Genomic DNA, 25,098 nt, shown 5'->3' with positions numbered 1-25,098 from the left:
TAGTTTTCTGACAATCCCAATGAAGTCACCAATATTAAAACTCGCCACGAGTTTATTATACGGTATTTGGCCACCGTCCACATCACACTGCTGGCTCTCTTCAGCTTTGTTGTAACGCTTTGTTCAGTATCAGCAGGCTTTTCCACTTTCACATTGGTTTTGGGTAGTTTTCTGACAATCCCAATGAAGTCACCAATATTAAAACTCGCCACGAGTTTATTATACGGTATTTGGCCACCGTCCACATCACACTGCTGGCTCTCTTCAGCTTTGTTGTAACGCTTTGTTCAGTATCAGCAGGCTTTTCCACTATCACATTGGATTTGGGTAGTTTTCTGACAATCCCAAAGAAGTCACCAATGTTAAAACTCGCCACGTGACTATTAAACAGTATTACGTAGTACGTAACAAGATAAAGATCCGTCAACGAATAAAAATCATTCAAAAAGTCAATCCGTAAAAAAGAATAAGTATATGTAAACGTGTAATCAGCAATGGATAATAATGATCTCTAAATGAGATGAACAACCAAAGTGCCTTATATGGCACATACCTGAACTTACTTTTCTACTCAGATACAGTATTCAATGTCATGCAGTGTGTTTGGAAGTATGGAAACGCATTTTTATTTTTTTTACCGTTGCAGATGTAATATATAAACTATGAACAGTGATATGAGGCTATATCAACTACATTTTTATGCAATAACCATCATACGCATACATTGGGTGGACAGCCCGTGGAGGGTGTTATAGAAATCTTAAATGAGGGCATGGGTCCTGTGATACATCATATTAAAGAACTTAGTAGAGCTGAATGCCACAAACCGCATTTAAAAAGGTTGATCGAATCAAAAAATGGCGGCATGTAGATGAAAACAAGTAACTGACGGTACTACTATTGGTGAATTTCTGTTTTTGTGGTTTTCCCCTGACATACCTTATCACTTACACAGGCCTTGTTGACATACCTTATCACTCAGAGTTGTCAATGTTTAGACTAAAGACTTTATTTGTCTATTGGGTGTTAAAGCTTTATGAATTAAACCTGGACAGTTTTAAATTATTATGAAGAAAATCTCACAATTCATTATAAAAGACTAATCAGCTGTTATTAATTAGGAACATTAAAAAAATTGCATTGTTGTATTTTTGTAGTTTTAATGCATCAAGCTTTAACACCCAATAGACAAATAAAGTCTTTTGTCTAAACATTGATAATTCTGAGTGATAAGGCATGTCAACAAGGCCCGTTTAAGTGATAAGATGTAGCCGGGAAAACCACAGAAACAGAAATTCATCAATATTAGTCAGTTACTTGTTTTATTCTTCATGCCACCATTTCTGTGTCGATCAACCTTTTGAGATGCGGTCTGTGGCATTTAAGCTGTTTAAATGAGGTATCACTCAGTCCATGCTTACATTTAAGATTTGTTTTGACACCCTCCACGAACTGTCCCCCCCAATGTATGCGTATGATGGTTACTGAATAAGAAATAATTAATATAGCCTTATAACACTGTGTAAAGTTGCGCGGTCTTCACAGAGGAGAGGCAAAAATTTAAGCACCCTTTGTGCAAGAAAAGATTTTTACGAGAACTTCAACGTTCACTTATGAATAAAAAAGGATCAAAACGGCTTTGTTGGCTATTAAACAGTTTCCAACCACAAAATCAACTTTTTTCTTGAGTGAGACCTTATAATAGACCTTGAATTGGTAACTCAAATACTTGTCTGTATTTTCATGTAAATTTTCAATGACATATCTGCTATCTGTGGCTCTGCTGATTCCCATTGTGCCATATATGGCACATACAACACTATGCTTAATTTTCACTGTGGTCCAAAGTGCTAAATATGGCACAAGCCTATGTTTTCAAAAGCAATACATCCGAAAAGTCCGGCAAATAAAATTACAAACTTAAGAAATGTAAATCCACAAACACATTCTTAAACATCAATCTGTACAAGAGGGTGAAAATGTGTAAACAAATACTCTGTAAAAGGGAATACAAAAATATTCGGATATCTCAACAATATTTATTTACTAATAACAGGACATTTTCTGTTCATTAGTATAAGACATTGTTTTTAGATTAATAAACAAATAACAGGCATGTTTCAAAAGTAAATAAATTAAAATGGTCTAGAGTTAAATAAGCAGTTTGAAATTAGATTTTGTAAGTGGTTCCCTTTTGATGCGAAAATATTTCACCAATAGCAGTTTTCGTTGAAAACGGTTTGACCATGAAATGTTACTTCGTCATGTCTTGTCGCTCCCTCGCAACGTCTTCAAACCACCACCTTTTCAGTTGAAGAGTGACTGTAATGGCCTAATTTGCAAGGAAGACATCAGGTGAGAATGGGATTTTGAGTCTACGGAAGTTTATGTTTGTCCGAAAACTGTTATACACGGCTGAGACACTAATTGTGCAAGTATATTTAGACGTTTTACGAAGCTTTTGGCTAAATTAGATACACATGCCGATAATTTTGATCAAAATGCGATTGAATTGTGTTTAAAAATAGAAGCACTACTATAAAGAACTAATTGACTTTTCAAACTACTCGAATAAAGTACAAAGTTGAAATCCGCCGAGACTGTATTTACTTTGATTCTTATCTGCAGAGATAAAATGCCGGCCCTACTATTTTTAGAATACATTGCTCCTCCTATTGACTGTGTAATACTATACACACTACTATAAAAACCGTAGTACAATAGTACTATTTAGTACTAGAATTAGCTATATTCAAGTAGGAGCAAAAAGAAAATAAATAGAGATGGCATAGCAAGTCTTCAGAATATAAGGAAGTTAACTTTTGACTTAATGAAATGAAGAATTTCGATTTCAACAAGGAAAAGAATATAATCAGTTCTCAGTAACTGATAGTAGTAGCATCTTCGAAATAAGTAAAGTCCAGTTTAAAATAGGTCAAGTCGTGTTTTTCACCAAAGTGAAACAGTTTTGAAAGTCCTTCAATCTGATATCGTAAAGACAAGGCATAAAAAGGCTTCCGTATCTTGGTCAAGGTCGAAGTCGACTTCCCTCTCCCCTCCCCTTCTCCCCAACAATCCCACCCCTTCTGCGTTTGGCGCTCCCCAGGGCTCCTCGGCTTGAAGACTTTTAATTGTACGCTCTAGAATTCAAACCTCGAGAAGACTGGCATTTAAGATTCAAACATTTATACAAGCATGTTTAACACTTACAACACAATTGTGTTTATTGCTTACACTATAAACTTCGTAATGAGGATTTCCGTATTATTTTATAACTTAATTTAATATACATTACCATCACTTATTATTTATACAAATAAGAGAATATTTCATTTTGCTTTCTGAAATAATACGTAAAAAACTAATTGTATTGCATAGTACATTTATTTCCGTACAGTATAACTTATTAACATTGCAAAGTATTATAATTTTTAAATTATAACATAAAACCGAACAATATTTTTATATGAAGTGTAAAAGTAAGTGTTTAGAAAATGTAATAAGCCATTTTAGATCAAATGTTTTCACTATTAATAAGTTTTATGAGTTAAAATAAACGCGTCATTTTTTTCTTTTCTACTCTACAACACTTGTTAACAAGTTTTCAGGCTATAACCAGACGGCATTTCTAGCATTTCAGCATTTGAACCAGGCATCTATCTATATCATTTCTAACAGATCCTGTTCATTTCAATACCTTGTATATTTGATGTGGACTTGTACAAATTTTTAAGTCTATTGGATCTCTAGTAATCTACAACAAGAACAAAACCTCCCTGTAGCTTTTGAATTTCAAAGCAAACATTTTTAGATCATAGACAAAGAAAGAAAATATTGATTGAGATGAAGAATGCAGAAATATAAACGTTAACTTTACGCAGTATTTAATGTGGTAAATGCAGGAAAATATAAGTTTCAAGAAGTAGTGGCGTAAATGATTTAGAAATTCTTGCTAGTGTGGTCAAGCCACTGAAATTTCCGAAAGTAGACAAATCGTTTCTGAAAATTTTACCAACAAATAACATTATTGGCATAATTCGAAATACAAGATAATGTTTTTTCTTCGTCGCAAACTTTTCTTCGTCAATGAATAATGGAGACTTCGATGCGATCGCTGTGTGGAAGAAAATAGATAACACAATTGTTTTGAGTTTAGTGTTTATGTACACAATTTAAGATCAATCAGCCAAATGAGGCAACTTCACGCCCGAAACGCACCTTGATTGGACAAAAGTTTCATATGGACAACGTTATACGTAAAAATACCACTAGTTTGCGTACCCTACAGAGTGGAAGCTAAACATTATATCATTTAGCCCAGGCCTCCCATTTAAGATTTCATGGTCGTTCGATGCTTAATTTCATTGCAAAATATGAGCTACCCATCTCCTGAATATGCCTTAAAGAACAAATAGCTTTCATTCATGGTAGAGTAAACGAAAATTTGGAATATTTGCATCGTTGCTTTTGTTTCATCAAAACCAGTGCTGAACTATTTAGCTGATTTGTTCCTTGATCTAGTTGGAAATTTGTTACGCGATCCACGCCTGATTCTGGGAAAATTGCATAATTTTTAAATTCTTAAATCATAATTCATTTATGCCATTATAATTTCTCGAAGTCATTTGAAAATTTCAGTCAAACTTAAACTATGCTGTCTTTTTCAAATATTCTTGCAGAAGACACCATGATCAGAACATAAAATCATGAGTTTTGAGGAGTAGCATAGTTAAAAGGATATGTATACCAGGTGTATATGCATTTGGACAATGAACAATCCCAGAAAAAAGTCATTATTGTAAGTTATGTCCAATGTAAATTACCTAGTGGGCAAATGCTTGATCGGTGATGTGTCATCTTTTCTATTTTTTCTCTTCAATTAATTTTGTGCCTCCAATAGAGACCTCATGAGGGGGGGGGGGTTGTAACCCCAAACTGGCTACGCCACTGTTCTTGTCAGGGACGATCTCTGCGTGCCTTTAGTGACTCACCTCTCTGACATTCCGAACGCGATTAAAGTCAAGGGAGAGGAATTTCGTCGCCACATTGTTGCGTGGTGTCGTCCCGCGTCGGCGGGAACTGGCCTGTAGGAGTTTCCGTCGCGTGTTCTGCTAGATGACTCGCCATGGACGACTAACCGAGTGGCCACCATTACGCGCCGACCTACTGGTACGAGGTAGACGCACGGTAATAACCGGTAGAACCGGACGTGTGAGGACCGTGCGTAGTTCCGCCGCGGCGGCAGAGATGTGGGAAAACACCTGCTGGGGGTGCCCCTCACCCTTACCCACAACTGCTTCGTGTTGTGTGGGTGGGTGGGGTGTGCAGGGGTGTCTTATCAGCACCACCCTCTCAGCAGTTCAACAATTCAATTACGGAGAGTCGTGAATGCCCTTAAATGTTTCTCCAGCAAATATCTCCTGGACTTTATTCGCACTCTGATGTCGTTTTAGATTTATCTGGATTCAGATATGTAATATCTTATCAGAATCTACTCTTCTCCAGTTACGTTTTGCAATTCAAATCTTTGACTTAAAATAACATTTATTTTATTTATAAAACGTTATTACATGCGTGTTTAACTAAATGCAATAAAAAGTTCATAAACTGGATATTTAATTCTAGCAACGACCAGACATAACTGATTTCACGACATACCATTTTACACATTTGTAAAATGCCAATGATATTAATGTATTATTTTTCTGAAATTTTCACGTCTGATTCAATATTTAACGAACACAAATCATAATAAATCAATATAGACAGGTATTTTGTCTACAAAAACCGAGTGACAATATAAATCACTTACCGTACAGTAGGCCTAATCTACCACGTAGAAAAAAAAAGTTACACCAGATTGTACAGGGATCTTGCCATAGAGGAGTGATGCTCCTTGTGTTCGATTTAGACATTGATCAAAGTTCTCTTAGATTTTATGGTTGCATCAGAGGTACTGCGTACCTTTTTGAAAGGCCATAGGTTTTTTGGACATTTTCCTACGTTAAATTCTAGAACACAATGTTTCAAAGATTGGAATCTATACCTTTTTCATACATAACCTTGAAAAATTTGTATTATATCAGTTTAATATGCGTTATTCGCAAATAGTTTTGTAGTAAAACTAAGTTATTTAATGGTAAACCTCACATTTACGTTCATATTTACATGGTAAACCCTCCATTCTTTTAGAGTACTGTATATTATAATAAAACAATAACACATTCAGCATAGCTGGTTGGATCCGATGTTTCTCACTGCCAACGAAGGTTTCGTAAGTTAAAGTAGTGACGTCATAACTCTTCATATAGTCGTGACCTGCCAGGCTGAAGGGCGATGACGTCATCAGGTCAGATACTCTACTCACTCGTCCATTCATTCCAGTTCTAGCGTTTCCGCCAGCATTTTGTCGAATGCCTTTCAGACAAAAACTTCGTCCTGTTAAAATATTTAGATAAATAAACAATTCACTACCTAGTCAATGTAGTTATTTATACCTAATTTCGCTAATTATCATACATATTTAGACGTACAGTAGTACAATTTCTGAATAATAATATGTACATCTAGATATTTACTTTGCAATATCGTTTATTTTGTTCAACAAAGAAGAAACGAGGATCTAAAACTAATCTATTGAGAGAGAAGATTAGCAGCAGTTGAGATATAACTAACTGCCACCATGCGGAACGATAAAGGATGACAGTGTTTCCGCTATAATAATCTAGTTAATTAAATACAACTCACTAATTAATGTTATTAAGAATTGTGCGACCCTCTTGAATAGTGCCTTAGAAGTGTCACTTATAAAGTAGTACTATTAACTTCTTTTTATGATGAATTACACATTTTATAAAACGATCGGTGAATACAAATAATAGTATAGTCATATTTTTCTGTACATAATCAATAGTCGGCCAAAATTAAGAATCAAGAAAGAACCATTGACATAATGGTTATTTACATTCATCACTACGGTATCGTATGGAACAATATGCATTACGAAGTATACAAAATAAAAACTAATGCTTTACAATAAGTATTACTTTAAAAAATGCTATTGGAATCGATAAAAAGGAATAAATTACGTTAGTATAATATTTGTTTTAAATAGTTAAATAGTTGTATTTCCAATCTTTTGTGTTCTGCACAGACTAAATAAAGTGTTCTTCATTAGCCTCCAAAAATGTCCAAAACGAATTAATAAAATGATAATAAACCATTAACATTTTAAACGTATACTATGTACATATTTCACTATCAAAGATAATACCGTCAGGTCAAATTGCAGGTTTTCTTATTTCACTTGCAAACCTTTGTAGAACTCGTAAACTGTTTTGTAAGTTGAAATCAAATTACTAAAAGAGAGACATATACATATTATTGATCTAATAAAATACTTACATGCACGTATAAGCTCTAGATGATGCTCGTACAGGTAGACAAAACAGTTACGTTATGATCAGACATATAAAATTGTACTCTTGTTTTTTTCTCTTTTATTCTAGCTTCACACTACATGTACCGTACTTTTATATTAGTTTATAATAGAATAGTATTAAATAAACGTGTTGTTCTTCAAATAGCTATGAATTTTAAATTATGAGAAATTCAATAAGGATGAAGCGTCACTCATCTAAATAATTCATGTTGTGCAACAAAGAATCCTGACTGGAAAACTTCAATTTTGTTTGAACTGAACCGATATAGTGAGTGCTTCACGAGCATCACACGGTATTTGAAGTATTATGGCACAATCTTGACAAGCATGGCAAAATATGTGTAACGTAGTAAAGACAGTGAAACAAAGAAATAGTCACTTTGAATGAACCGGTGATAACACTTTCCAAGAGCCGCGTTCAAGGAAACTGTGACGTTAGATAGGCGGTACAGTAACAGCTGATTCAGACGGCAATGATTCACGGCCGTGTGGCGGTGGCGAGCACAAGAGCTATGCCCAGCCCAGTCAGTCCATAGTGAGGTTAGGCTCGTGCAACTTCCGGAATGATTCTCAGGATATTTCATACAGGTATTCCTTATGGATACTCCCCCTCCACAGTTTATAGTGCGCTGCTACTTTTACTGATACTGACGGTAATTGTTACTTAATGAGATTTAACACTTATTGTAGAACTATAACAGATTATGAATTCCATTTTAAGAATTAATATAAGTATCATAATTTAGAATTATATACTCTACTCAATATTTTGTACTTATCCATAAGTTTTGACCAGTATATAAACTTTAATAATTATTTTTGCCGACGAAAATGAAGTTGTATTTAAAATATTTGAAATAATATTCGTTTTACATTACTAGTATTAATTTTTTGTAAACTTGCACATAACTCATATGTCAATAACTTCTATTTGGTCTCACAATTTCTTATTTCTATAAAACTTCTCTTATATGAATAGTTTATTTCAAGTAACTAAATGAATTAGTCATAGTATAAAATTATAAAATATATAACATGTATTTACTTGTTATAGTATTCAAATTATCAAACATTGTTCTCTTTCATGTATTATTTTTTACTTTTACTGGCCACTTTAAAATGACCACAGGTCTAGGCTTTGAACACCTGGACAGGAAAAAGTGGCAAGAGAAATAGTTGAGATTTTTGCCGCTTGGAGCGCCAAGAGAAGGAACAGTGAATCATTTTGAAATGTTTGTTTACTTGGTTGGTGTGTAGTGGCGAATGTACACGTGAGTGTTTGGAGGTTAGACATTCTCGCGATGTTTTTCATTTTGTTTAATTTTCTTTCCGTTAGATGACGTCAATTTTATTATGATTATATTATTATTATTATGATCGACCGTGGCAGTGTAATAAAACTAAATTGTTGTGTTCTTTTTGTGAACAATGGTTTATTTGTATTGGAAATGGATTGTATTATTACTTATAGGAGTACAGGTAACTTTATAAAATATTTCGTATACCTAGCCTAACTTAAATTAGAATAGTTTTGCCACTTATTATATTATCTAAGAGCTAATATACTAACCTCTTAATTATTTAATGACAGTTATGATAGCATTTTCACTAAGGCCAATAGTAATGCAGATTTATGTTAAATTTTTTAGAAACAATAGAGAAATTTTATCCAGAAAAATAACTTGAATTTTATACTCTAACCCCCTGGAGTCTTGCCAACAATTTGTAGACTTACATGGAGTGGAAGGGAAAACATAACCTTTAAAATTATAATAAAAAACGTTATTAAGATTGGTTTTTTATATCTTTGTCACATATACACAAGTAAACTGGCATACAGTATTTAGCAGTAAACTCTAATATGATCACAAAATCTTCAATTTCGATGTTTAGTATTTTTTTACGCTTGCAATATTTTTTGTCATTGCACACACATCCAGAGATGCAAGTTTTGTTGAGCTGTAATTTTAGATGGTTAGAACTTTAGTACTCTGCTCTTGGTTAGTAATCTCCATAGCATATCGAGTAGTCATCAAGTTATCTGGACAATATGACATTTTAACATAATTTAGGAAAATCGCCCCACTACAAAACTAGGTATACACATTTTTATAATTATTGTCTTAATTGTAAGTTGCGTTAGAATGCACTGTTTTCAGTATGTAAATGTATGTTTTCAGTATGGGATGGGCAGCAGCAGCCCTACGATACACGACAACCACAAGCCAGTGATCGCAAACTGCTCAAAATTCCAGCCTTCAGTGAAGGAAGAGGAGCCGGCAGGGACCTTTGTCTTCAGAGTGAGTTTTGAGATCGCTTTTTATTCAAAACCTATTTGCATTAATCCTCTGTAACATAATAATTTAGGCTCTTAAATTTTAATGAGGAAACATTAAAGTTAAAGTTTTTATTAAATTGATCAATAAGATGCTATTGTGTTGGCATAACTGATATTAATGTTTTGTAGTTTATTTTCAATGGCTAAAGAGGAATTGGAGTAGCAAGGGGAATGTTAACAAAACACGTTTTTATAAAATAAAATATCTAACTTAATTTACAAAAAGGTAAATTTTAAACTTAATTAAATTTTAACAATAAAAGAAAGTAAATGGAAATTGTAAAAGATTTCCTCGCTGCTTTATTGAATAAAAAGGAAAAAAAGAAATTTTATTGTGCATGTTGAATAAATTCTATCAATTTTAAACTCTTAATTTTAGTCATATTTAAGAATACAACAAGTCATTTTAGTCATATTTATTTTACAATACATTTTTGATTATCTATTTAAAAAGGCTAATAAGTTATAGGGTTAAAAGTAAATCTGTTTTAAAACGTAAATACAAGTTCCTTATGAGATAAAAGACAGTTTCAAATACATCGTTTTATAAATTGATCTAAACCGTTTCAGACAGCTACTCAGTATTAGAGTACAGTATTATCTTCAAACGTTCCCATGTACAGTTTTCAAAGGTTTCAGATTGAATGATTCAATATGAATATCATCTAAGTAGGGTATGGTATATATTTAACTAAGATGGACCTAAAATTAAAAAAAAACCTTATATCTGTTTTAGAAATATATATATATATATATATATATATATATATATATAATTTTATTGTGATTTAATTTTGTAGATAAAGGTAGTCTCATTGATTATATCTCTGTATGATTGATTGGAATAAGTATATAATTTTATGACATTGAAAATGTAATTGTAATTAATTTACTGAGAGAGTTCTGTGTTGTTCCAGGTGACGGCTACAGACAGAGATCCGCCCGAGAATGGAGGTAACATCACTTATGCCTTCGTGTCGGCTCCTGGGGACAGGCTCAAGTTCAGCATAGATTCTCAGACCGGTGACATCAGGACAAGACATGTAAGTGACATAAGTAAATCGCTTTTCCTTGTCATAATGGTGTACCAAAACTATCAAGAATAGAAATATTGAGAAACTGTTGAATTATTGAAATTGGTTATTAAAACAGCTGTTTAAAAACAACCCAAATATAGAACATTCAAAAGTAGTCATGCCAAGAAAGCGCTGTCTGTGGTAAAGTTGTATAGGGGCCGAGCAGTAAAGATGATAGTTGTGGTCTGACCAATAGAGTGCGTAATCGCTGTTGTCATATCACCTCGTACCTGGCAAAAACACCTGTTCATTGTAGTCTTGGTTTATGGTTTCGGAATGATATCAAATTGTGAATTTATAACAATATGAACATTTTATTTCAATTTCGTATATGACTCTTGGTCTGATAATACAAGATGAAAAAAATGTTGTGGTATGAAAGTTAGCACATGTTTTACATAAACATATAAGGCGGTAGTAATGAGTTTATAGAATAGTATTGATATAACAATTATATCAATTTTGAGCTTAGAGAAATGATTGTTTTACTAAAACATAGGCCAAGAAGGTATATTTTCAGAAGGTGAAGGTGAGAATGTCACTGAGTCGAGCTCTATGTCTGTCCTGCTCGAGGATAGTCTAGCAATGCAACACCTCTGTTTGGATGAGGCTAAGTGGCAGGCTGTTTGAGTCAAGTCCTCAACTGTCTTCTTTGTTGCACTCTTGTGTAGAGACAGTTGTATAAAGAGCCTTCTTGTTTATGACATTTGGTCACCAGGAATCTATTTAACCATAGAGTCAGTTGTACATTTGTAGCCAAAAAAATATTTAAAACTCATAATAGCCTTAAATAACTTAGTTAAGTTTGAAATATTGTTTACAAAAAAGAACAAAATTATTTTCATAAATATTGAAAATCCAAAGCACCCTAAAATTATGAAGTACTATTGAGTTTTTTAAAGGTACAGATTTGTACAAATACATGACAAAAAAATTAAAGCTATGCTTCGAAATTCAAAACTGTGCACTAATCTAAAACAAAAACTGAAAAATTAAAGGCAAAAGCACCTTTTACTAGGTATGTAGTAGTTTATAATAGTGATTTATTTAGTATAAATATATTTCACATGGTATAAAGAGTAATTTTAAATACCAAATTACTAACTTTATAAGTATAACAAACACAATGTTAAAAACTGACAATGCGGTTTCTGCATATACATTTTAGTCTAAAATAGGCTAATGTTAATTGTTGCTAACTAATATGTTTTACATATTCATCACAATTTAAACATTTTTGGCTTTATAAATGTAATAAACAATAAATGTTAGTTAGTAACAGATAATACCAATCTGAATTGGAAATAAATGTTGCTTTAAGTACGACTCACTGAATCATTGGTGCATTTTAAATATTGTAATAAACAATATCTGTAGGTAGATGGGAAAATTGTTTAAAACTGTACCTGTCTGAAAAATATCAATACAATAATTTCTCATACAGTTAACAAGTGGAATAGTGATAGCAGTAGGAGTAAGAATCAACAGTTATCCTCTGGTAACCAACCATGATTAATGTGTAACCAGCAGATAACCCTTGATTGCCAATATTAGGATTAAGTGCAAAGTATTTTTATAATATGTGATAAGAATTTTTCAAATATAATAGAAATGATTAACGGTTGAAGAAGAACTTATGGCGGAATTATGAGCTGCTGTTAGGAGATTACATTAGTAGTAAAAAGCACTATGTATAAAACTGCTTATTTTACCAAATAAAAATTCAGAGCTAATGTTTAGGATTAAAAAATGTAATAATCTTTAAAGTGTTGTTTGTTAGGAAAGACAGTATAATTAATATACTATAGGACAACAAAAAACATTGAACTCAAATTATAATTTAAATTACAATACATTCTCACTTAGAATGACATCCGTTTTCTGTCAAGAAATTCATGTACCTTATAATACTAAAATTGATGCAGTAATCCATATTTATAGTGTATCAAAAAACTTATGAAATAACTGTTAAACTAAAGTTTGCATTAAAATGGACTAAAATTGTTTTAACATAACTGAGGTGCACCTTGCAGTAGTTTTCACTATCCTGAAAATATACATATATATATATATATATATATATATATATATATATATATATATATATTCTTAAAATTTTATATTGTAATTAACAATATTAAGTACAGTAACTTTATGTTTTTAATATTGTGTGGCCATTCATCATATAAAATCCTAAGTTTGATTAGGTTTTAAAAACAATATACTCGTCAAAAAAATTAATTAACATTAAAATGATCTAAAACCTGGTTTTTAGTATTATATTAGTCATATTTTTTCTTTTTATTGTGATACAAAAAAGCCAGCGGGATTTTCAAAAGCCATGTTTTAATGAAGGTAGGTTTAAATTTGATATCACTTAAAACAGGTTTTTGCCATATTTAACCCAGAGTTATAATTAACCATTGAACATTTTTAATATTCTTGTTGGTATTAAGTTAGAATGTAAACAAGTCAAATATTTATCAAGTAAGTAGACTGACTCGACTTTGTGCTACTTATTTTCAACTGGATCACTACAGGCTACTGTGGAAGTTTGTGTCACGCCCCAAGTATCCTAGTGTTTAAAGTGACAGTGTTAGTCATATCTGTAAGTTCTGGTAGGACTCCCACTTGAGCCATTAGAGAGCTAATGACCCCAGTAATGGGTCTGTGTGAGCTGTCATTCTCAGAGGTGTTGATAACTCTCAGTTCCTCAATAATATCCCTCTCACACCCCAGCTGGCATTGTCCACCAACTAATGTGGCACTGATTTCACCTCTTTTACACTGTTTCAACATTATTACTAATTTGGTTGAGAAATATGTCCATTGTTTTTTGTTCACTTAAAGTTATTGCTTACAAATATAAGATGGTCTTTACAAACTGGTTTTCAGGTTTGATGGTAATCTTTAGTAAACAAATTTGTAAAATTGTCAGTTAATTTTGCGAAATTGGTTGGAAAACAACTGTGTACTATCTACATTACACTATTAATCAGTAAATATTTTTTGAAAATTGGAAATTGTTCCACAAGAATGGAGTTCTTTAAAAATATTTCTTTGCTAATTTTAGATTTGTACAGCAACTTTTAAAACTGTGAAGCTTGAGATTTTGACTTTGAATTTGTATGTTTAAATTATGATATCTCAGACACTAATTGACCTAGAAAGATTAAATTGTTATCATTCTCTTCTGCTTTGAAATTCCTTTAACTTCACATACAACATGTCAGTTTTGTATTATTTTGTTTCATCCAAAATATAGAAAATATTTCATAATAATCTCAGAAAAGCCTCTTTTGATTCGTAGAGAAACTACAAGGGGAAAACAGCAAAACTTTGAGTACTGAATGATTAAAAACTATCAACTTGATTCAAATTACACCATTAATTACTTAAGTCATTAATTACTACCAATAAAGTCTTCTTAATTAATATCAAAAACATTTAATACCACTTTATACCCAGTGCATAAACCAGATAAAATTAGTTTTGCTGTTAGACTAAGTGAAATGAATTCCACACGCTTGACCAACTTAACAAGTATTAGTTTAACCTCATTTTGTTAGATTTGTCAGTTCATTATGAACCACTAAACCAATCTCTACTTGACTACAGGTATTTTATTCCAGCAGCGGTAACCTGTAAATGTACACTTTACATAAACCGTACCTGTGCACTTCAAACTTTAGCTACGGTTACCGTGTTTGCTCTAACTAAATCATTCACATTTAATAATTCCTTTTGTATCTGATTTGAAAGGTTTTTCACGTTCAAAATGTACTACTACTCATAATTCATCGAAAAATGTTCTTCCACGTATTTGTTCAATTATTTATATCTCTACATCTTTATGAAATTTGGCAACATTTGTACATTTTGTATTTCCTTCAAAACATTTTTGATAATACTAAAATAATGTTAGAAAGAAGAATGTTTATGTGAAATTGTAAAACAAACTTCTTTTTTATAATCAATTATTTAAAATTCATATTTGTTATTTAATTAACATAATCCTAACCTACATATTCTGATAAAGAAACATATGACAATGTACAATTATTAGAGTATATGTTGCGATTTTTTAGATAAGCGTGCAAAGTGCTGTAAATGGGGTGACCATTATGAACATTTAACGTAGCACACATCTACTAGGGTTAAGTAACACTTAATTGACAACATAATTTTCTTATATTATAGTTCAAGATTTCATTTTACTATATCATAATTCATTAAAATTCATAGTTAATTAACTCATGGGTTCCCGAAGATTATGAATTATTACCTTAAACAATGAATTGATTAACTTAGATGAATTAAATAATCCTTATGTAAAAGAACAAATTATTTTAATTTAAATGCCATGGCTGTTTCACCAAAGCAGAGCATTTTAAATATAATTTTGTCAAATCATATTTAATTACGGTTATAAACTGATTTGTAATGAAATAAACTATTATTAATTTATTCTACATAAATGGTACTTTTGATTTCATTGTGTGGATTACATTGTAATTAAATCCGTCAAACATCTAATATAATACCTTATTATATCAAATCCATTTCATAGGACTGGACAATTAGAGCTTATTCCCAATATACTCCTATTAGATTGTATGACAAGCTATTTTGAGTCTTAAAATCAAAAGTCATAGGAATTCTTAAAATATCTAAGTACAAAGTTTTACCCTGTTGTTGAATATCTTGAGAACACGATATCTGTACTGTACTTATAAAAATGTCATATAGAATTTTAATAACTTAATGATCGTCTAGGCAATTTCTTGATTTAATTTATCTAGTTCATTTGATATGATCATCTATGTATTCTTTTAACTTATAGGAAATGCATCCACTTGCCTATTGTAAAATGGTATTATGTCAAGTGTTTTGTGGAGTACAAATTTTGATTTGAATCTATAAAATATTCATTTAGAAAAACTTACACATCCATAAAGTGATTTTACATAGTGATCTAGAAGTTTTAAGATCTAAAATTGTTGATATATTAATTGTTTAGTGGTATAAAAAGTATAGGCCTCAGGGTACTAGGGGAGAGCATGTAAAGCGTGATCACAAGCCCCAGCATATCAATGTCCTACGCTCTCACTCACTCAATCGCTTTACAATGCCTCCCTTCATCCCACCAATGTAAACCGCTTTCATTTTGTCTCCTTTGATTTGTTTTGAAACCCTTGTTTGGAATAATAATGAGCCAATCCTGGTTGGAAATTGGGGTCTCCGCTTGAGGCAGGCAACAGACAACGGATTTGTTAGTTTCTAAAGAGGGAGGTATATAGTTGTCTCTTTTTAAGAACTACGAGAAGAGTTCTTGAATTCCTCTTCTCCTTGCAGATATAAGTTATTGATTTGTTGACCAATTCAGTTCATTTTTGCTTAGTAAGAAATGTTAAATATAAAGGTTAAAAAGTTAAATTTAAAAGTTAAAAAAATGAAATATAAATTTTGTCATATTAAGTTTTGAATCATTCCGGCCCAATCCATTTTCTCTTCAAATATTCATCAATTTTACTGTGGTACAGAATATAAAGTAATTCTCCAACCAACAATTCATTACAAGAATTTTGAATTGATTGCTAATCTATATTTTGTACTATGTATTTTAATTCTAAGCAGTTCCAATAAGTATACATTCAACTAGCACTTTATTATTCTATATAGAGTAACATACATCAACAAAGGATTTCGGACATTTGTTATCGTTATATTATACATTTTGCCAGTTTTATGCATTTTGTAACATATAAAAATGGCAAATGTGTCAATAACTAATTAATTTTAAACAAAGAATAAAGGATAAAGTTAATCGATTTTGGAATCTTTGCTCAGTCTATTGTATTTGGCCAAAAATCTTTCAAAATGCAAATATTATTTTTGTTTTTTAAATTGGTTTAACTCTTCTGACTTGTCTCAAGAAATATTTTGCAGTTAAGAAACATTAAATGCAATGGAATTCTAGAAGGTCTTGAATGAATCAAATTTTCAAAGGAGATTGTGGTTAAACAAATTTAGCTATGTATCTTACTCATAGCTTCTGATATTACCTTGATAACATTCAGGGAAAAAACAACACCAATTAGGTAGATAACTGTGAATTGTGTGTGTTATTGGCTTAAGTTAAATGTTAGAAAGGTGTTTTGTTGTCACGTTTCTCAAGATCATCAACTTGAAAATAACATATTTTTTGAGCGAAACAAGTTCACCAGCAGTTATTTTTAGACATGTTTGTTCATTCATAGTAAATATATATTGTATCAATTTTACTTTATTGTGTATAAAAATCCAACAACAATAGAAATGGATTCATGTAAAAGCTTAATTTATTATTCATTGTAGAAGCCTCAGGAGCTCATCCAAAGTGTACACCAGATTGTTTAAAAAAAAAGGCATTTTTCTAGTTATTTCTAGTGGAATTTTCCATAAGAAAGTAGCAGATTTTTCTGTTTACACACGGTGTACGAGGGAGTTTTCTCTAAAAGGGTTGTTCTGTGTTGGGGTAGGATGTATCTTGCAGCATGCCTTGTATTTCAATTGTGAACATTTTGGTTTGTTTCATCAGCTATCAGCTGATGGGATTAAATTACAATGGCATTGCTTATACAAATTTAATTTGTTTAAAAAAATGTTTTACAGTTATTTGGCCTTCCAAAGATAGTTTGATTATTTAAATATCATGTGTGACAGAATTTTTTGTGACAGTAATATACAAAAGAACTAATAAAAGTGTGATGAGTCTGTGATTAATCGGATAGCATGCTTGTTCGCTGGGTGAAGAATCCATGTTCAAGTCCCCATCGAGCAAATACTTAGTAGTGCATTGTCACGGAACATCACACAATTGTGACCATTGTTTATGTGTTCCTAGATGTTTGACCGTGATGAACCGAGCAGAGAGAAGGAACAGTACCTGACCATACGAGCCACAGACAATGGCAGGCCTCAGCTGGACGATGTGTGCACATATAAGGTTATCATCGAGGACATCAACGACAACCAGCCCGTATTTGATAAAGTGGTAAGTGTTCACACATCAAGTGTTTGAGAGTGTATATGTAAACTAAAAAAACACTTTGATTAAAATTAGTTTTGAAATATTTTCCATAGTTAAATTGGAAGTACAGAAAGGGTTCAGTTAAAACACTGTTGTAAACTGGAAACAACTCAGTGATATTTAATGGGTCATCGAACAGATTGGAAAGATTCAAGTGCAATTTGGCAACAATTGAAATCACTTTATGCTATTGGTCGTTTTATCCAATAAGTACTCGAGCAAGTATAGATTTCCAATTTCATTACACCGAGCATCGTTTTTCTTTGTGTCAATATTTTGTTTTTAGTGCTTTAATAAACTTCATCAGCCGTTGATTTATCTCTTTTCATGAAACAAAGCAATTGAGTCATTCGGTGTATTTATATATTACATTTTGTAAGTAAATAAATGTATTTTAAAGCACATTAAAGCACAGTTATCGAAACGGTTTTCTGTACATTTATTGCCAAAAGTAACAATGTTGAAAGTGAAATCAAGAAATGCACCATATCTAAAGTGGCTGTAAAGCTATTACGGCGCAAACAGTATTGTCTGCGTATGTAAAGTGATACCACTGTTATCGCCATGCTGAGAGCTGCTTACATTAAGCATACATTTTTGTATTTAATGTTATGCCTCTATGTCATGATAATATAAATTCAGTGACTCGGAAAGGATTGTTTTGTGATGAGTCCTGTATTGTACATATTTATACAGGGTTTATACAGGGTGTCAATTTAGCCTGGAATCAGCCTCCCAGCTGTGTCTAAACGATTACTTACAGTTATTTTACATGGATGTTATTTTATTTTGTTACCTTGAATGTTCAAGAATTATTTAGCAGAATTTCTCTCACACCATGTACAGGGTGTCAACTAATTCTGGAACCAAACACCCAGCTGTCGAACAGTTACAAATAAGAATATACCACTTGGTTTTTTCAATATTATATTTTAAAAAATCCACATTTTCAAGCGACTTTCTGGTTTTCATCACTTTAGGAGGATGTCCCTCAAAGGAAGTCTTACTTTTCTCCCCAACATGGTTAAAAGATTTGTTATTTCTGGCTCACCAAGTGACACTGTTAAAATAAAATCCCTAATAATAATGTCAAAACTTGTAAAAGTGAAACCGGTCACACGATCACCACTGAAAGCTAAAGAGCAACTACTGGTATCAGTAGGACAGATAAGAGCTGTTAAGGTTGAAGTCTGTTTCATGGGAACACCCAAAACCACTCCTGCAGTTTTTAAAAACTTTTGATTTAGTAGTTTGTATTTGAAGTATTGTTTTATGGTAGAGTTTCTTTGTTTTAATAACTATAAAGAAACCAGAGATTCTGAAGGTGTCAAGTCACTATTTGCAGGGCAAAATAATGGAGTTATCTTTTACGGTTGTAATTTAACTTACATTTACTTTTTAAATACCACCATTTTTGCTTAAGGTAAACATTTGAGCTGTGGTTTGTGGTGTTATGGATTTCCTCAGAGGAACATCCATGATATGTTGAAAACCAGAAACTCTTTTGTAAATGTGGAATTTTTAGTATAGTATTGATAAGCTCAAGTGATATATATTTTTTTTGTGACCTTTCGACAGCTCAGTTTTATGGTTCCAAACTTAGTTGACACCCTGTAGACAGCGTGAAAGAAACTCTTGTTTAATAATAGTTAAATATATTCAAGGTTCAAAAATAAAATAACACATCCACTTAAGATGACTTGTCAGTTCTGAGAATGACAACGTGACTGACAGTCAGCTCCAGTCACACTACGTATTGAGTATTTACATACAATTTGCATGTTAAAGTGCTAAATATTAACTTTAACTCAGGCTGTTGGTGAAGTGTAGAAATTATTGCTTAGTAAAATGGCAATCTTGGAAATCTAGGATCCACTGGGATCAACTATAAACTAGACCAAATAAAAATAAATCTTGGTTCTTATATGCTATAGTTTATATTCATGCAGTCTAAAAAGAGCTTGGCTTCTGTTTGAAAGGATTTAAATGTAACAAATGGAAACCAGTCACAAACAAGCCTGTCTCACAATGGCAGCAATGCACAGGTGGGCGCTAAAGTATATTCCAGTAGCACATTTAATCCCACATCACATATGGCTTTAGCCAACTTTCCGCCTGCGAATACTCCACAATATATTCTTAAAATAATATTTGTCTTATTTTTCACTTCCACCCCCTCTGTAATTGAGTATTCTATTTAAATATCAGATTTTGTTTCCCTCAGTAAATCTAATTAGTTTGGATTTCTTTTAATCCCCTCTAGTAATTTGTAATCATCATTACAGTTACAAATTATTCCCTTTCGAGATTAGTATTGGATATATGATAAATATCTTAGTTCAATTTATAGTAATTATTAATTAGGTAATGTTAATTTTCCTTTTAGTATGCAGTAGTTTCAATGTTACTTGGACTTTGGTTAAATAAAAAATTGTTCATATACTCTACTTATAAATATAATACAGATTCCGTACTCCTTCTTCTATAGTTACTGGTATGATAGGTGACAGTAGTCACCTACTGTCAATTTTTTTGGTGTACTTTGTCACTGGAAATAGATAATAGTTTCTTTGTGAAACGTAAACATTTCCTCCCGCAATTAACACAGTTTAACATTTGAAATACACTTCAATTAACACAAACGTAAATTATTTATCACAACGTAATCACTAATCGAAAATTACACTTCCTCACAATATATGGTTTTTTTATTAACATGCTGAATGTTCACTTTCCGGTTTTCAACATTTAAATTTTATAGTAGAGGTCTTTATAAAAGGGAAATGACATGTTATTAAATAAGCCGCAATATTAAAAAAATGTGTTCACAAAATACACCTAAACTGTTAATAATGATAAATTATAATGATTTGTTTGTTTGAGTAGTAATCGTTACAGTTATGGTTTTTGCATTAGTAATTATGTAAATATTCGCTATATATTCATTAGAAAAGTAAATAAAAGATAATTTGACATTTGCTGAAGCGTGTGGACAGCCATTTGTTTACCATTCAAACAACGACTTGAATGGAAATTAAATGTGTTGTACTGCACGTTGATTACACCATTTGTTTGATTCTACTGTCAGATGATTACTGTAAACAAACACAACGAATGTTTTTGAACTCAGACAGTACAGTGTTAACTTTAATTTCCTGTCCTTAAATGAGGGGTGGAAAATAAGTTTTCACTAGTTACATGGAATTCAGTACTATTTAAAAGAACAGTTGATAATGGTTTTTAAGTATAATGACATTTATGTTACAACTGTAACCTGTTTAGTTAAATTTTCGTACTCCCTGCATTATTTTGCCGCTTAAACGTTTACTGACAGTTTAATATTGTGTGAAAATAAATAATCATAAAAGTTTTTAAATAAATAACTCTTGACAATAAACCTGTTGAGATTAAAATCCATTTATAATATGTGTATAAATAATTTTACAATGTGATTGATTCCATCGAACCACGTTTTACAACTATATGAGTCATGGTTTATCATGCAAACAAACTCGATTCAAACATTTCAATACTCATTTTAAACTATTTGCTATTGATTCCACCCAGTAAATCATTTGATTGGTTTTCTTTATGATTCGGTGCAGGACATAAATTGCAATACATTGAGTATACAATCAAATTGAATATAAGCACAGATTAATACATTTCACAATAATATTTTGCTCCAAATTAGGTGTAAGATAAATTGTAGAATTGCATTTGAAGGATTAAGTTTAATGAATGTTAATTTATAGAAAAGCAATAATAGTTATTCCATAGATTTATTTAATATTGTGACATGAGATGAAACTTATTACCAATATTTGATATATTAATGTAATTACAAGTAAATTATTATTGTTACTGAGTTTGTTTTACTTAAGTTATGATAGTATGATTATAGTCCTCCAATTATAATGGGACAAATGGTTGTTAGGGTTGCGTTCTGTGATATTGAACAAGTTCTTATTGGTACAGGTCTTCCGCGGATACGTTTGGAAGGTAAATAAGTAAAATGCATGGATATGTAGGTTTTTATGATGTTTAGATCAGTTATGTTTTCTTGAATGATTTGTGAATTTGTGTAGTGTTTGTTTCACTCTACATTTTGTCCTATGTGCACGACTCATTTTAATTGAATTTAAATGTTATTTTGTTATATGTCCCAACTCGGCCGTTCTTTCATCAGAGTTAGTATTAAAGTACGAGAATTCATGAATTAAAGATGCTGCTAGTTTGATTTATTAAACAATAATAATTCAACTAGTTTAATAATTGTGTTCTAGACAAAGCTTATAAGCTTGGGATAAGTGTTCCACGCATCATGTTTTGAAAAATGCATAGATTGTACAAAAGGCAAAAAAAAAAAAAAAATGACAGTAAATAATAGACACAGATCCAAAACAAATTTTATGCCTCAAGGACAACAATTCCAAATTGTATAATGTACATAGGAAGTTTTTGGATGTCAAATAGTCGTATATAGGTTACGCCCACAATCTTAATTTGTCATACAGTTAAGTATAGTACAAAATGACAACTCAAAATCCAAAAAGCAGACAAAATACTCTAGTGGGACATAGGTTACTTGAAGGATTGGACATAATACATATTGCCACAGGTGTTTACATATCTGTCTAATATAACCGTGTAATAACTAATTCAGTATGAAAGGGGAATATGCAGCCCAAAATATGGAAAAATGTCAACAATTTAAAGATTATTATATATTTATATAAAACAGTAGATTGAAGCCACTCCGGATTATCTGTATTTGCTTTTTTGTTAAAAAAATATGAAATAAAAAATATTATTGATAGCTAATTTGCGAAATACAGTCTAAATTTACAGCAAGAGTGTAAACGGCCATTTTGTCAACGCAGTAAACTGTTGAATCTTGCCGCGATTAAGTGGATAATGCCGCCCTATTGTGGACAGCGATCAGTGGACCGTTAAGCCTGTAATGAAGTGCGGCCATAGCATTACGGGGCCGGCAGATAAACCCATGACGAGCTTTTTACGCCGAAAAGGTGATAAAACTCGTGTTAAACAAAGGTCGAACATCTGATACTGAAGATGGAACGTTATTAAAGCAATAAAAGATGAATGAGAGGAGAAGCAGCAGCTGAGGGGGTCATCAAAATAATAACTACTGGAAACGGCAAGGCTGGCTATGCGTGGGGGGGTGGGGGTGGTGCGGGTTAACCCTACCCTCTCCCCTCACCCTGCTTAACAATGCGCACTGCTGTCTCTTTTGTCGAATAAAGGGTATTCGTTGAGGTGTTTTTGAACACCTTGTTTTTATCATCCTTTATACTGCTGTATTCTTTACTTTGACTACCATTAAACCGAGAGAAGTCATTTTTACACCAAACTTCTTCGCTTTCTTAGTCGTTTACTCTCAAAGAGAATAATATTTATCATACTGCTGTTCATTTTCCATATTTGTTTGTTAGCTTTCACATTATTTCAAGTCATTATCTTTGTTTTACCTGGTACAATTTGTATTAATTAATTGATATTTTAAATTGTCTATTTTTTAGTTCTCTACATGTGTGTTTGTGTTTTGGTTAAACTATCTCTCTCCTCCCAAGTATTTAAGCATGTTCTGAATGGAAGTAGTATTGTTTACAGTATGATGCTGTTTTATTTATAAGTACTATAGTGTTTTTATTCAATTTCTCAGTTTAATGTGATATTAGTTTGAGTTTTGTTATTGTATAAAACAATTCTCAATAAAGTAGTACAATAAAAATATGTGTTTGTGAAATGAGGTAATGGTTAAACACATTAGATCTATGCCTCAAGTAAAATGTTGTACAACTGATATCGATTCATTGTTTGTTTATTAAAAACGACATTACAGATTTTTTTACACTGATGTTTATTAAATAACAACATTACAGATTTTTTACACTGATAGTTAAATTAGTGTGAGCTACCAATAATTTTCATGCCTAACATGTTTTAACCTGATCACACTTGGACTTTACAAGTTTTAAAACTTGAGGTAATAAGAAAACAATAAAAAAAATCTTGTCATTAAATATCATTACATCATAGACTAACAAATAATGTTACAGTTACCAATACTGTACCAAGAATATACCATTTTAGGCATATTGATAAACTTCTCTAAGAGACATCAGGGATCATTAGTAGTTTTGATTGTGCTGGACTGGCACCTCATATCTATCTATGCCTTGTAGATATCACTATCCAGCTGCGATAGGCTATCATATCTGCAAAGTTAAGCACCATTTCAAGTGTTAATAAGTTGATAGTACATTGTACAACTTCAGTTCCACTTATTTCAGTTCAGTACATCTATTAAATGTGTTATTTTTCACATTTTTTTACTTTTTGTTTTGTTTATTTATTACTTTGACTCAAGTAATACAGCATGATGTTACAAGGCAAAAAATGTTTCACAATTCGAGTATAGAAAGCTTTTTTCTGAAACTGTGTAAAACACGTTTCATTATACTGCCAGTGATATAGAATATAAGAAAAAAAATTAATAATATCTAAAAATTGTCAATTATTCTAGTTATTGTTTGGTAATAAAATATTTTAAAGTAATGCTAAATAAAGCCAAAATAAACATACATTTAAATAAATTGATTATGTATAATTCAACGTAAAACATTTCACTGAGTATTTCAGACCATTTTGATTGTATATTTTTATTTAGTTTTGGACTTGGGGCTGTTGTGTTTTTATTTAGCCACAGGTTCAGTACATCCTCATGCCAGAATTCAGCGTAATGAAGTGATAATATTTATTAAAAAACATATAGATTTTAAATAACTGTATATATGGTAATGGTCTTGTATTCTGGAATCAGAGTTTAAAAATAGATATTACAAATTTGTACGTACAAGTTTTTGTAGGAGAAGTATACAATGTTTTAAATAGAAATAGATATATAGATATCATTAAACATTTACATGCAATGGATCTCGTTTTAATAGGATACAAAAACAGATCAATAATTATTTTCAAATATATATTTCAATATCTTTTATTCTCAACAAGAGTTTTCAATTAATACAATGCAAGGAATGTTTTTCTTGTTTAGTTCTGAACTCACATTTTTAGTTTTAAACTTAATTTCTGTAGCTTATACACAGTACAAGCTTGTTAGTGTTAGTTAGACTTGTACTAAAAT

General features: G+C 31.6%; 1 protein-coding gene across 1 annotated transcript in view; it reads left to right on the top strand.

The window, feature by feature from the left end:
- Positions 1 to 25,098, top strand: part of LOC124353024 (DE-cadherin) — an 896,414-nt gene that overhangs the window by 821,460 nt on the left and 49,856 nt on the right. The window contains exons 4-6 of the mRNA XM_046802814.1: positions 9,622 to 9,741; positions 10,697 to 10,822; positions 17,742 to 17,891. Coding sequence (XP_046658770.1) covers positions 9,622 to 9,741; positions 10,697 to 10,822; positions 17,742 to 17,891 — 396 coding nt within the window. The remainder of the gene's footprint in view (positions 1 to 9,621; positions 9,742 to 10,696; positions 10,823 to 17,741; positions 17,892 to 25,098) is intronic.

This window comes from Homalodisca vitripennis, chromosome 1 (assembly GCF_021130785.1).
Source record: "Homalodisca vitripennis isolate AUS2020 chromosome 1, UT_GWSS_2.1, whole genome shotgun sequence".
Taxonomy (NCBI): Eukaryota; Metazoa; Arthropoda; class Insecta; order Hemiptera; family Cicadellidae; genus Homalodisca; species Homalodisca vitripennis.
This window is presented reverse-complemented; position numbering and strand designations above follow the sequence as displayed.